This window comes from Lissotriton helveticus, chromosome 2_1 (genome assembly GCF_964261635.1).
Source record: "Lissotriton helveticus chromosome 2_1, aLisHel1.1, whole genome shotgun sequence".
Lineage (NCBI taxonomy): Eukaryota > Metazoa > Chordata > Amphibia > Caudata > Salamandridae > Lissotriton > Lissotriton helveticus.
Window position 1 is genome coordinate 1,223,812,508 of NC_136059.1, and position 12,980 is coordinate 1,223,825,487.

General features: G+C 47.7%; 1 protein-coding gene across 1 annotated transcript in view; it reads right to left on the reverse strand.

The window, feature by feature from the left end:
- Positions 1–9,202: 9,202 nt before the first annotated feature.
- The window catches only part of GAR1 (GAR1 ribonucleoprotein), an 81,304-nt gene continuing 77,526 nt past the window's right edge, over positions 9,203–12,980 (reverse strand). Inside the window, exon 7 of the mRNA XM_078676097.1 lies at positions 9,203–9,648. Coding sequence (XP_078532223.1) covers positions 9,638–9,648 — 11 coding nt within the window. The 3' untranslated portion in view covers positions 9,203–9,637. The remainder of the gene's footprint in view (positions 9,649–12,980) is intronic.

Here is a 12,980-nt window from a genome sequence, read left to right on the forward strand (position 1 = left end):
CGCCTGAATTTCACTCACCCTGCGGGCCGATGTAATGGCCACGAGGAACGCCGCCTTCCAGGACAGGTGCTGCAACGAAGCCTTGTGAATGGGATCAAAAGGCTCCTTCATCAATCTGGACAGTCCACATTCAATTCCCATGAAGGCGAAGGAAGCCTGACAGGAGGGAACACCTTCTTCAACCCTTCCAGAAAGTCTTTGATCACAGGGATCTGGAAAAAAGAAGTCTGCGAAGGGCATTTCCTGTAGGCAGTCAATGCAGCAAGATGAACCCTAATGGAATGAACATTAAGGCCAGACTGCGCCAAATGCAAAAGGTAAGGAAGGATGACATCTTCCTTGCAGGTTGTAGGGTCATGGTTCTTAGACTGGCACCAGATACAAAACCTCTTCCACTTGTAAGCATATGAAGTCCTAGTGGAAGGCCTCTTAGACTCCTTCAGTATGTCCATGCAATCTTCGGGCAGATTCAGATGGCCATATTGCACTATCTCAGGAGCCATGCCGCCAAACTCAAAGACGAGAGGCTGGGGTGTAACATCCGCCCCCCGTACTTCGTGAGAAGGTCCGGCCTGCACGGCAACCGAATGTGAGGAAGGAGAGATCGGTGAAGCAGGTCCGTGAACCACCACTGCCTGGGCCACTCCGGGGCAATGAGTATCATCCGAGCCCTGGACCGGGCCAGCTTGATGAGTACCGCCGGAATCAGGGGAATGGGTGGAAAAGCGTACAGAAAGCTGTTCGACCAGTTGATCCATAGCGCATTCCCCAGCGTCCCCTGCTGGTAGTACCTGGAGGCGAAGTCTCGGCATTTGCTGTTTTCGGCGGTGGCGAACAGATCTATGTCTGGGGTCCCCCACCTTGCGAAGACGTCTCCTAGTACTTTGTCGTTGATGACCCATTCGTGGTTTTCCTGAATCAGTCTGCTCAGTGCGTCTGCCTGAACATTCTGCACACCCGGCAGATGGGTAGCCGTTATCGTCAGTCCTCTGGCCAGGAGCCAGTGCCAGATCGCCTGCGCCTCCTGTGACAGAGTGCGAGATCTCGAGCCCCCCTGCTTGTTGAGGTAGTACATCGTGGTAGTGTTGTCCGTTTGCACAAGCAGGGAGCTGGTCTGGAAGGACGGAAGAAAGGCCTTCAGTGCCAAGTGAACAGCTCTGAGTTCCAGGAAGTTGATGTGATAAGTGGCCTCCACCGGAGACCACGTTCCCTGAATCTGTAAAGTCCCGGAGTGCACTCCCCATCCCAGGAGAGAAGCATCCGTCACGACAGTCTGCGTGGGAATGTCCTTGTGAAAAGGAACCCCTCTGAGGAGATTCCCCGCCGAACACCACCACTTCAGAGACTGAAGAGCATGCAGAGACAGTCGTATCCTGTCGTCCCAGGATCCCGTCCTCTGATCCCACTGGTCTTCCAAGCACTCCTGCAGCGGTCTCATGTGCAGTCGTGCGTGCGGCGTCAAGAAGATACAAGAGGCCATCGAACCCAGTAGAGAAGACACCGTCCTCACTGTTTTAGATGGAGCCGTCATAAGAGCCTGAGCCTTCCAAAGGAGAGATAATCGTCGCTCTTCCGAAGGAGACACGCTTGCTGACAGCGTATCGATGGAGGCTCCCAAGTACTGAATGCATTGGACCGGAGTCGGGACAGACTTGGCCATGTTGATGTGCAACCCCAGCTTGTTCAAGAGAACGCACGTCTTCTGGAAGTGTGCTCGCGCTTCCGAGAAGGAGGATGCCTTGATCAACCAATCGTCCAGGTACGGGTAGACAAACACCTTGTTCCTCCGCAGGTGCGCTGCTACCACCGCCATGCACTTCGAGAATGTTCTCGGCGCAGACTTCAGTCCGAATGGGAGTACTGTGTATTGATAATGATTGGTGCCGACTTGGAACCGCAGGAACTTCCTGTGTTTGTGTGCAATGGGCACATGGAAGTAAGCATCCTGTAGGTCTATAGCACAGAGCCAGTCTCCCTGTTGCAACTGAGGATAAATCTGATGCAACGACAGCATGCGAAACTTTTCCCTGCGAATCCATTTGTTTGCCTGTCGCAAGTCCAGAATGGGCCTGAACTCGTTCTTGTCCTTCTTGCGAACCAGGAAGAACCGGGAGTACAGACCTCTTCCTCTCTGGGACAGAGGCACGTCATCTATCGCCCTTTTCCTTAACAGGGTATCGGCCTCCACCTGGAGCTCTAGCAGTTGAAACCGCGAGCTGACCGGAGGAATCGATGGAGGCGGTCCGGTGAACCGAATACTGTATCCATTGCAAACAATATTCAGCACCCACTTGTCCTGAGTAATTTTTCTCCACTCTGCCAGAAAAGATTGAATGCTTCCCCCTACCGGAGTGGGTAACGGATCCGGGGGAAGTAAGTACCTAGGGCCTAGACCCAGCTTGGCCCTTGGGCGCCGGAGCCGACTGCTGGCCTCCCCTGCCCCTCTGGCGCTTCTGGAACGGCTTACGGAACTGCTGTTGCGAATGTCCCGAAGCCTGGCCACGTCCGCGGCCTTGCCCACCGGACCGCCGTTGGAAAGGGCGGTACGGCTTCTTTGCCTCCTTAGGCTTCTCGAGGCCCACCGCCATGAGCGTCTCGGCCTCCGCCTTCATGCGGGCCATCTCGTCGTCCGCATGCTTCCCAAAAAGAGACTTGCCAGAGAACGGTAGGTTGGCCACCCTCTGCTGTGCGTCCGGTTTCAGGGACGTAAGACGGAGCCAGGCGTGACGTCTTTGGTTGCTTCCATGGCAAAACCCGTGAGCAGCCAACAGGGAAGAGTCCGCTGCCGCGCTGATGATCTGGTTGGCCACCAGCATCCCTTCACTCAGCACTTCCTGAAAGTCCTCACGTTGCTCACGAGGCAAGTGCTCCGCAAAACGCTCAAGGGAGTCCCAGAGGGCGCGGGCGTACCGACCCAACAGCGCCGTGGCACTCGCAGCCTTCATGGAGGTGGCGGCCGTTCTCCCTGCCGAATCCATCCACCTGGACTCCTTATCCGGGGGAACCGTGGATGACGGTGTGGCGGCATGTTGTTTGCGTGCCGCCGTCACAATGACTGAGTCCGGAGGGGGTTCCGCTCTCAGAAAAGCCGGATCCGAATCCGGGGCCCGGTACTTCCTCAGCAACCTAGAAGGCGCCGCCTTTGTCACCGCGGGGGTGAGGAAAAGGTCCATAGCTGGCTCCTCCAGGCCCGGCACCAGAGGCAGGAGAGGGCGAGACGAGTGTCTTTGGTGCAATGTCTCAAATATCACTGACGTCTTAGGCGTGGGCACCGTCAGGGGTATGCCCAGCTTAGCAGCGCCCCTCAAGAGGACATCCTGGAACGCCACCAGGTCATCAATCGGGGACACCCTCGTGTCCAGAGATCCCGACAAGGCAGGGGAATGCTCCCTGGAACCAGAGGATCCCGTACGGGATCGAGACTCGCGCCTCCTATGGCGGCGTCTCGACCGCGTGGACGATCTGTGCCGCGACCTGTCCCGCCTCCCAGAGCGAGAGCGACACCTGCCAGTCCGTGGCCGCCCCACCGGTCTCCGTGGGGGGGTCCCCCTCGGAGCCTCCTTGGGTGCAGGTTTAGGGGTCCCCTTAGGAGGTACAGGCAAATACGGCAGCGAAGTGGACCTCGGCGGAGGAACCTTCGGCTGCGGGGCCGGCCGACGCGGAGGGACCGGTGGCGGCGGGTCGCCCGTTGGAAGTGGAGGCAGTGGCGGAGGATCCTCTTTAGGAAGAGGAGGAGGAGGAGTGACCGCCTTAGGAACAGGAGTATGCGTCGACCGAGGCTGAGAAGGAGTGTACACCGCAGAGTACACCGTGCCCGGTGACCCCTTAGGCGAAGAGGGCTGAGAGCCCGCCCCTTCAGCTGGTGATCGCTTCCTCTTGCGTCCCCCACTGGAAGCAGCGTAACTTCTGGGACTAGAATCCCTCTTGCGACGCTTTGGAGAGCCTGACCGACTCCCAGACGTCGACCTCCGTCTGCTCGACGTCGAGCGTCGCTTTTCCGGCGTCGAAGGACGTTTCCGTGACTCCGGCGTCGAACGCCGCCTCCGCGACGTCGACCTCTTCTTCCTCGGCGTCGAACGCCGATCCCTCGACGTCGACCTCTTCCTCCGCGACGTCGAACGGCCCTTCCTCGACGACGAGCGTCGATGCCGCCGTCTAGATGCTCTCGACGTCGAGGATCCCCTTGACGTCGACCGGCGGTGTCGCCGCGACGGCGAGCGCCGATGTCCATGACGTCGGTATGAAGCCCTCGACGTCGACGATGAAGATGACGTCGACGGCGGCTTCGTCAGCGGTGCCTTCGACGTCGAGTCGTCCCGATGTCTCGACCCGGAGCCCCGGGGAGAAGGGGAGCACACCGCCGTCATCCCTCTCGACGTCGTCGTCGATGCCATCGACGTCGACGGAGACCGGGACCGCTTGCTGGGCTTCCTGCCTCTGGGGAGCCCCCCAGAGGCCTCAGCAGAGGCAGAGGGAACCTTCCCGGACTGCCCAGACCCACCTGCAGCCTGCAGGCGCCTCTCCTCAAGGCCAGACAGCCTGATCTTCGCCCTTTCCTTCAGAGTACGAGTTGTAAACTGCTGGCAGATGACACACTCCTCAGGGACATGATCTTCAGGGAGGCAGACGATGCAGACATCATGTGGATCACCTCTGGCCTTCTTCCTCATACATGCTGGACACTTCACAAAGAGTCCAGGCATTTTAGAGCCCTAAAATACCTGAAGCAGCACACAGAAGAGAAAGAGAACACCAAGAGAGTAAACTTCAACACTTTTAAAACACAAAAGTGCCAAAACATGCAATAAACCCTTGAAACAAGGGAGAGCTCAATGCCAGGGTCCTGCAAGCAGGAGCCGGAAAAAAGAACTGAAGTCAGTTGGACCTGCTATGCATTCTGGGATACTGGGAGAAGGTTCTAGAAGGTTTCCTTAAAGGCACAGTATCCTGTTTAAGCCACATAATGGCAGCCTATGGGGCTTGTCTGTCCAGGCCTTCCTCTCTATCATTTCTGAGGGGTTTGCAGTAAAAGCAAGGGAAATCTGGACAGGCTTTGCTGTTAGTGGATTTTTGGTGGAATTTCTAGTTGAAGTACTGGACAGTGTAGCCTGTGGATATAGGCTGCATTATTTGTCTTTAAATTTTCTCTTAAGTGTCTTTGCAGTTCTGCAATTTTTTGACAATTTAAGAGATTATTTTTGATTGCCGGGGTCAACGCACATGGGCGGGACTATTCACTAGATTATGACTATACACAGAGATCCCCTACTACAGAAGCTGAATTCTGAAGACAGGAGATAATGTACAGCAAGAGCAAAATTTAATTCTGCAGGCAATGAGAATCTGGATGCAGAGAAATGAAGACAGGAAAAACATTATCTCCCCTGGTAAGGACAGAAAAAACACTGAAGACTTTGTGCAGAGGTTATGCAGAGCGTCCCTTCAGACAGATGATGCAACATATATAGAATCAGATATAAAATGCATAGATCTGCAGAGCCAATCATGTATAATAGCAGACAGCCAAATTCCCGTAACATGGGTCCACTATTTTTTAGCAGAGAATCATGACAGTGGTGTGGCAGACTTCGTACTTCATCTTTTAGGGGCACCAATCAAGTGTTTCAGGGGTCTGTCAGTGATGGCCATACAAAAGTGGAGGTTTCTCTGGGCAGTAACCAACTGCCTTGCTTGGTGCACCATTCCATCTCATCGTCTAATGCGAAAGGCATACCATCCATACAAAATCGCTGGTGGAAAGAAATCCATCCGCAGTCTCTCAGAACATCCATGAGAGACAGCCAAAGGATCCAAATAAATAAACATGGGTAGCCACACAGACAGGAGACCTGAAAGATGGAAAAGTGTGCCCAGAAAGAAAGGTGGAGTGAAAGAGCATGGAACACAGAGAAGGGAAAACAAGTGGTCTTTTACCAGTTTCGCCAAGGGGTTAAGGTGTGTCCTTGCCAGGAACATCTCCAAATGGCACCCCTTCCCTCCCCTTGACGGATGATGGTGACTGAAGTGAGCGACTACCAGCAAATACAGGGGGCCATTAGCACCACTTAGTAAAAGAAGATGGGGTTGACCCACCAGGCCATCTAAGTGAATAACCTTCCTATTCAAAGTAGGGACATCTATCTGGAGGATCACAAAGGGGCATTCTTTAAGTTGCTTCACAAGTTGAATTATCAATCAATCAGCGAATTTGTATAGCGCGCTACTCACCCGTTAGGGTCTCAAGGCGCTGGGGGGAGGGGGAGTCGCTATTGCCCGACCAGCCAGGTCTTCAGTTGTTTCCTGAAGGTGAGATGGTCCTGGGTCAGCCGTAGGTGGGTGGGGAGGGAGTTCCAGGTCTTGGCCGCCAGGTAGGAGAAGGATCTTCCTCCGGCGGTGGTTCTGCGAATTCGTGGGACGGTGGCAAGGGCGAGGCTGGAGGATCGGAGCTGGCGGGTGGGTGTGTAGAATGTGAGGCGGCTGTTGAGGTATTTGGGGCCCATGTCGTGGAGAGCCTTGTGTGCGTGGCTGAGGAGTCTGAACATGATCCTCTTGCTGATGGGGAGCCAGTGCAGGTCTCTCAGATGGGCAGAGATGTGGCCGTAATGGCAGATGTCCAGGATGAGTCGTGCAGAGGCGTTCTGTTTCCGTTGGAGTCTTTTCTGGAGTTTGGCAGTGGTACCAGCGTAGAGGGTGTTCCCGTAGTCCAGTCGGCTGGTGACGAGGGCCAGGGTGACCGTCTTCCTGGTTACGGTGGGGATCCACCGGAAGATCTTTCGGAGCATGCGCAGGATGTTGAAGCAGGATGACGAGACGGCGTTCACTTGCTTGGTCATCGTGAGGGAGGAGTCCAGGATGAAGCCCAGGTTGTGTGCCTGGTCCGTTGGCTTGGGGGCGGTGCCCAGGGCAGGGGGCCACCAGGAGTCGTCCCAGGCAGAGGGGGATGGTCCCAGGATGAGGACTTCCATCTTGTCTGAATTCAGTTTCAGACGGCTGAGCTTCATCCATTCCGCGACGTCTTTCATTCCTCTTTCATTATGTTCATTATGTTATTGTTTGGGAGAGAAGCAGGAAGGGGGGGCACAGGCTACCATTCAGTTTTACTCTAGAACTTCCAATAGAGTAGACCAACATCCCACGCATTACCCCGCAGACTCTGCATAGCCACAAGCTGAGACATACAAGTAAACTGGGAGAATGGGGGCAAAAAGGTTTAAACTTTCAATTTAAGGCTGGGGGTTGGAACTCGCCCACCACGAGACACACAACAAAGCAAGTGCACTGAAACAACTGAGGAGCATTTGCTTCCTTGTGAAGATGCATCTACTAACACATGATGGGTGGAAGCTTAAGACAAGTGCTTAAGTCCAACCCTAAAGGAGTAGGTATTCTTTTCGCTAAATATTTGCGTGTACTTGCGTGTGCGTGTACTGTGTACACAACTGCCATGCTGACAAGGAGTGTAAGTGGTTCCTAATTAATGAACGTCTGCTCGGGAAGGCTGCTTTCCATGCAGACACATTTAGATGAGAAGTTACTAGAGGCAATATGTGCATTAATATGATGTTCAGATGACTGGTTACAATCAATGAGAATTTTAATAATTTACTTTGAGCTTGGAGGATATGCTCCATGCCCACGGTTCTTTGCCTGGTGTCCGCAACGTCTACTCAAGGAGTCGGTGACTGTTTAGAAAATTAAATAACAGCAGATTAATAAAGTATATATTCATAAAAATGCAAATTTTTTTCATTTTAAAACTCTGTAAATGCAAAGAAATTTAAAATCAAGGCTAAAAATTAAGCTGGTATACTTATTTTGATTTGTAGAACTAGAAAAGCGCAGCAAACTGAATCTATTATGGACTGGTAACTTCAATTAAAGCATAGCTATGACCGACCAAAAGAGCATGCACTAGTAGCAAAAAAGGCAAAATGACAATCTAGAGTGTAGTATATAGCTTCATCTTTTAAAAGAAAAAAAAAAAGATTTTGAAAAGCTCCCAGCTTCCCATTACAACAACATTTTTGATATTTTTTTTCTTCCAGGAATTAAAATCAAAGATTTCATCATTTATGTATTTGTTTGGTATACTTCACTGTATTGTTTGTATTGTTTTGCGGTTTACATCACACTAATTGGTAAGGCGGTGGTCCCCAACTTCCAGTTGTACCTGTAATTCATTGGGAATCCACAGAAATCGAAAGGTTAAGAATCACTGCTCTAGGATATGTGCTAGTACAAGAAAACTGTAGCGTGAAGAAAGTTCTCAGAGGTCCTAAAGATACCAATCATGTTTTGAGACCCTGTGACACAGCATTTTATAATCTATCAGTTACCAAAGATGTTCAGAGAGCTTAGCAAGTTCTTTTCAGTCACCACTTGTAAGCTTATTTGTTTAACCACGCAGTTAGAAAGAAGAAACTTGACTGTCTGGATTAAGTTTCAAAATGTTCACCCGAAGAGAAGAGAACCTAAAAGAGGACCTACTGGTTTGGCGTGAAATGTGTAACTATGGGTTGGTGGAGAGGGAGCCCTCCTCGCAGAATACAACTGACAGCGAGGAGAGTGGGTTAGATGTAGACAGTGGGCCTACCCTTAACGAGGAGCAAGAGGACCGATCACGTTAATATACATACTGGAAGTCAGTAGCATGCACCATGCTCCTTCCTCACTGTAATAAGCTTATGAATGAATATATTACCCCATTGTGCCTTTCTTCCCCCGATGCAACCATCTGTACTACGTGCCATTATTAATGTCAACGGTATGCCTACATACGCTGTGTTGGTGCCAATTTGTTTTTGTAATTGTACAATTTAAACAGAAAAAGAAAGTTTAAAAAAAAAAAGTTTAAAAATGTTACAAAATGTTACAAGCTTCAATCCATGCTTCAGTTTCTCTCCCAGGTTACTCAAGAAAAATGGCTCCTATCCATGAACCCCTTAGGCACTGCAAACACACCAAGAGGCACAAAACACCCCTGCAGTCCAGCTGACTTAAAAGCAATGGGTCAGTTTAAATCCATCAGGAACCTTGGAAATAATTGGGGCAGAATAAGCAGCTGCACCTCCAACGCTGACAGGTTGAAAACGGCTGGTCAGAAAGGAGTACAACCAAGTTCAATCGCCTTCACCAAACACCAATTTTATGTAAAACCAACTAGATTGCATAGAATGTTAAAAAAATACACCAAGTCCCAAAGTACTGTAAAGTGAAATTGTTTACTGGGGATGAGATGGGTGTTAAGCATCCTACCAAGGACAACAATTAGTCCTGTCAACTCATTTCAATTGTTCGAAGAGTTTTTTTCATGGGCTAATGGAGAAGATATAAAAATAAAAAACAACATAGATGATGATCGGCCTCCATAAAAGGATTCAGAATAAAATAAGTCCATTTAAAAAGAAAATTTGCGAAATTCAAGAGTAGAACATCACTTGTTCTCACTGCTCACTTTCAGGAAATGCCTTTGCTTATATGATGTGCAGCTGCAACTGCACAATTCTCTGGCATGTAACGTCATGCAAACAGTGGCTTTATCAGTCCAGAGCCATCAGAATATGGCAGTCGCACAAGTTACTCCTGCGGAGCGATTCAAAATAGGTCCAGATTTACACCAGAGAGGTCCATAAATGTTTCAACGTCCACCTGTTCAAAAAACAATAACAAAATATTAAGTAATGTATAAGACCCTTAGAAAAACATACCAAACCAATCCTACTAGAATGAAGAACAATTACTAAGGAAGCTCCTGCTGGAACAGTTCTGCAAAGGGAGCCTGACCACTCCACCCACCCCTTAAAGATATCTTTGGACTGTATCTTTTCTCTTTCTCCTTTCCCCGTTCTGCCCCCCCCCACCCCCCTCTCCTCTATTAGCCCAAACTATCTCTTGCTGGCTTCGCGACATTTGGATTAGGTTACCTCAGCGCTACGGAGGAGTGCATCCACTGTTATGGTTATATTGACTTAATTCACTGCACAAGACCTAAACGCTGCAATGTTCCTTGCCACCCACATTGTTGCAGTCACAAGTTTCATGTACAGTTATCCATGTACAGGTGGCCCATATGCATAGACTGCGTACTTTCATGATACTGTACTGGCCTTTTCATTCGATCCTCTTGAAATTATGTTTTGCATACAGATTGTATGGCACTATACTAATTACAATGTATTGGTTATACTTGTACACGAAAAAAGTAAAATGGCTGTAAAAACGATAAAAAAAATAAAGAACAATTAGTAAGATAATGATGCAATCAATAAGGCTTTGTGCAGGTTTACAACTTTGACAATAATTATTAATCTAGCTCCTACGCACAGCGTTATATGACTCAATAATGAGCAGCAAGAGAGGAGTGTTGTCGAGAGGAGGCTGAAACTTGCTGCCCACAGGAGTCTAACTCTACAAATCATACATTAATAAAACACCACAGCCATAGCCTAAAACAGAGCATGATCGCCTGATATCATAGCAGTAGCCCCTTATTCACTTATACAGCAGTGCAGCAGACCCTTCCCATTTATCACAGTTCACAAACACTAAGGATTGTCTGTTGCATTCCATCTTGGTGCGGTTTCTACCAGCACCAAATGTGCTTTGAGGCTGTTCAGTCATTAATTTGACTGAATGTGCTCCAACATTCTGTCTGGGAGCAAGAGCCTGTTCAGGTGTTAGCTGCACCTGTGATCCGAGAGCTTCACGTAGAAAGGTGCATGTAGTAAGGAAAGACTGCTGAAGTTCCTCTCTGCAAGTTGGAAAAAAACTTCACAGTTCTCTGTTAAAATAGATTTTTATGCAACTGCTTTTTTTGCAGTAAAGGCAGTCTGGGTGCGTGTGCATGCCACATAGAAAAACAAATAAGTGGATATCCACACAGTTTATATTATACAAATTCCTTGGGTAGACATTTGGATTTTCTACAATATCCCTCCAATAAGTCATAAAAGACTTGTATCTCAGTAGCGCTCATTGATAGGTTACACCGATTTTAACATATGTGGATGATGGCAATACCTTTTACTATGCCCGGCAGCATTCTGCAGGTTCTCTTGGGCCTCTTTTATACTTTACCTTCTTGAGGATACACCTTAAACCCTAGTATTGCTGGGAGAGACTCCTACTTTTGTGATCCAAGTGCACATTTGTCAAATGCTTCCATGGACAACTGCCATACTAAACATATCCGACATTTTATGCAGCACCCGGGTGGCAACCAGCAAACTCATGTTTTGACATTTCTCTGTATTATCCCAGTTGGCATGCCCCATAAAAGACTCAACTTTGCATTTGTTTCATATCCTACAGGTTCTCTTCATTAGTGAAGATCAGTAATCCCAAATGCTTTCCACAGCTGAAATTGTTTAAAAAATAAAAAAAGAAGGTAGGGTCCAAATTTCTCTTCGGAGCTCTGCTATTAAATGCCAGGATTGAGGAATATCAAGTCTGCCTAGTTTTTATTCCACCTCTTGTCTCTTTCTTCTACTACACTACATTTCCATTCTCCTTATCGTACTCTTGCAGGTTTTTACGCATCTATTTCTTTCTTGGTCACTGATTTCCTATCATTCACTTCTCCCTTTCTTGCACTTCACTCATTCTTGGTCAAAGTCTGATGATGAAAAATAAATCCAGGTCTTCAAAAATAAGTGCTGGTGTCCATCACCTTCAACCACCAGCACAAATGAAACAAAAATATGTATTTAATAAATCAATATTTATTTAAATGACGCAATAGGGTATGACCGGTCTTATCCAATACAAAAATGTTGATTTGCACTCCTGCTCATATCTTTGATTATATGATTAATGATAGATGTTAGTACACCACATATGTGCGCAAGGTTGCTGGCTTCTCCATTAGGTTGATATAGCAAATACCTGGGATTTCTGCTGGGGGCAAAAAGTTACTGAACCCCCAAGTGAGTGTGGGAAAGTAAAGGTTGTACGGTAATGTAAATCAGACTCAGTATTAAGTGTGGAATATGATATTCTTGGGCACTGCATCTGCAAACCTTTAAGAGTATATTAGTTTAAAAATGCTAAAAATATTGGCTTTGGTTGATGTATTGTCCAGATGTTACTGCTTTTGCTCACTTGTAAAGAAAATTCTAAAAGTTAATTTTTTGGTCTCTGGTTAAAACCCACAAATTCTGATTTCATTCAATTTTCAATTTCAATTTCAATTTATTTTATTATGATTTTGGCTCTCCGCAGAGGGCCACATAAAATATACAAGAAACACAAATACAAAATGATACAAATGCAGGGGGTTAGCCACCCAAGAAATATCTAGCATAGATACTGATTAATATTCACACCAAAAAATTTACAAAAATACAATACAAAGCAGTACAAATGCAAAGGGTTAGCCTCCCAAAAAATATCTAACCTAGATACTAATTAATTTACCCACCGGAACAGTAAATGATTGACAAGTCAAAAAGCATCTCCATAAAATATCAGTAAATAGCTAAAAAACCTTTAAAAAAATTAAAAATGTAGAAGCAGAACATTTCGCTAGGAGGAAAATACAATGCATGACGAAAATCATTCAAAGTTAAGATACCAAGACGAAAACAAATTGCTTTTATCCATCTAGTGCGCCATTTACATAACGCCGGACAGATCAGTAGGACATGCATGCAATCCTGAATATTTAATTTACATAGGTTGCACAAAGAGGAGGAGCCATACCATTTAGATAGCAGAAGATTTAAGGGTATTAAGTCATAGCGTAACAAAAACCAAAATCTTCGTATGCCATGTGGGAGGGACCATCGCACATAAGGTTGTGACTGCTTCATCGTGTAAGTATCAAGGAGGATATCTATGTTCTTCTTTCCCTGAATTGATTTTTTATCTGATTGGAAGCAGAGGTCCCAAGAGGCTGTTTTTAAAACAAGTTTTAACTGTATAGGTGAATACAGAAAAAGGGTAGTTTCTTCTAATTTTAGAAACTTTACGGCTATTCTGAA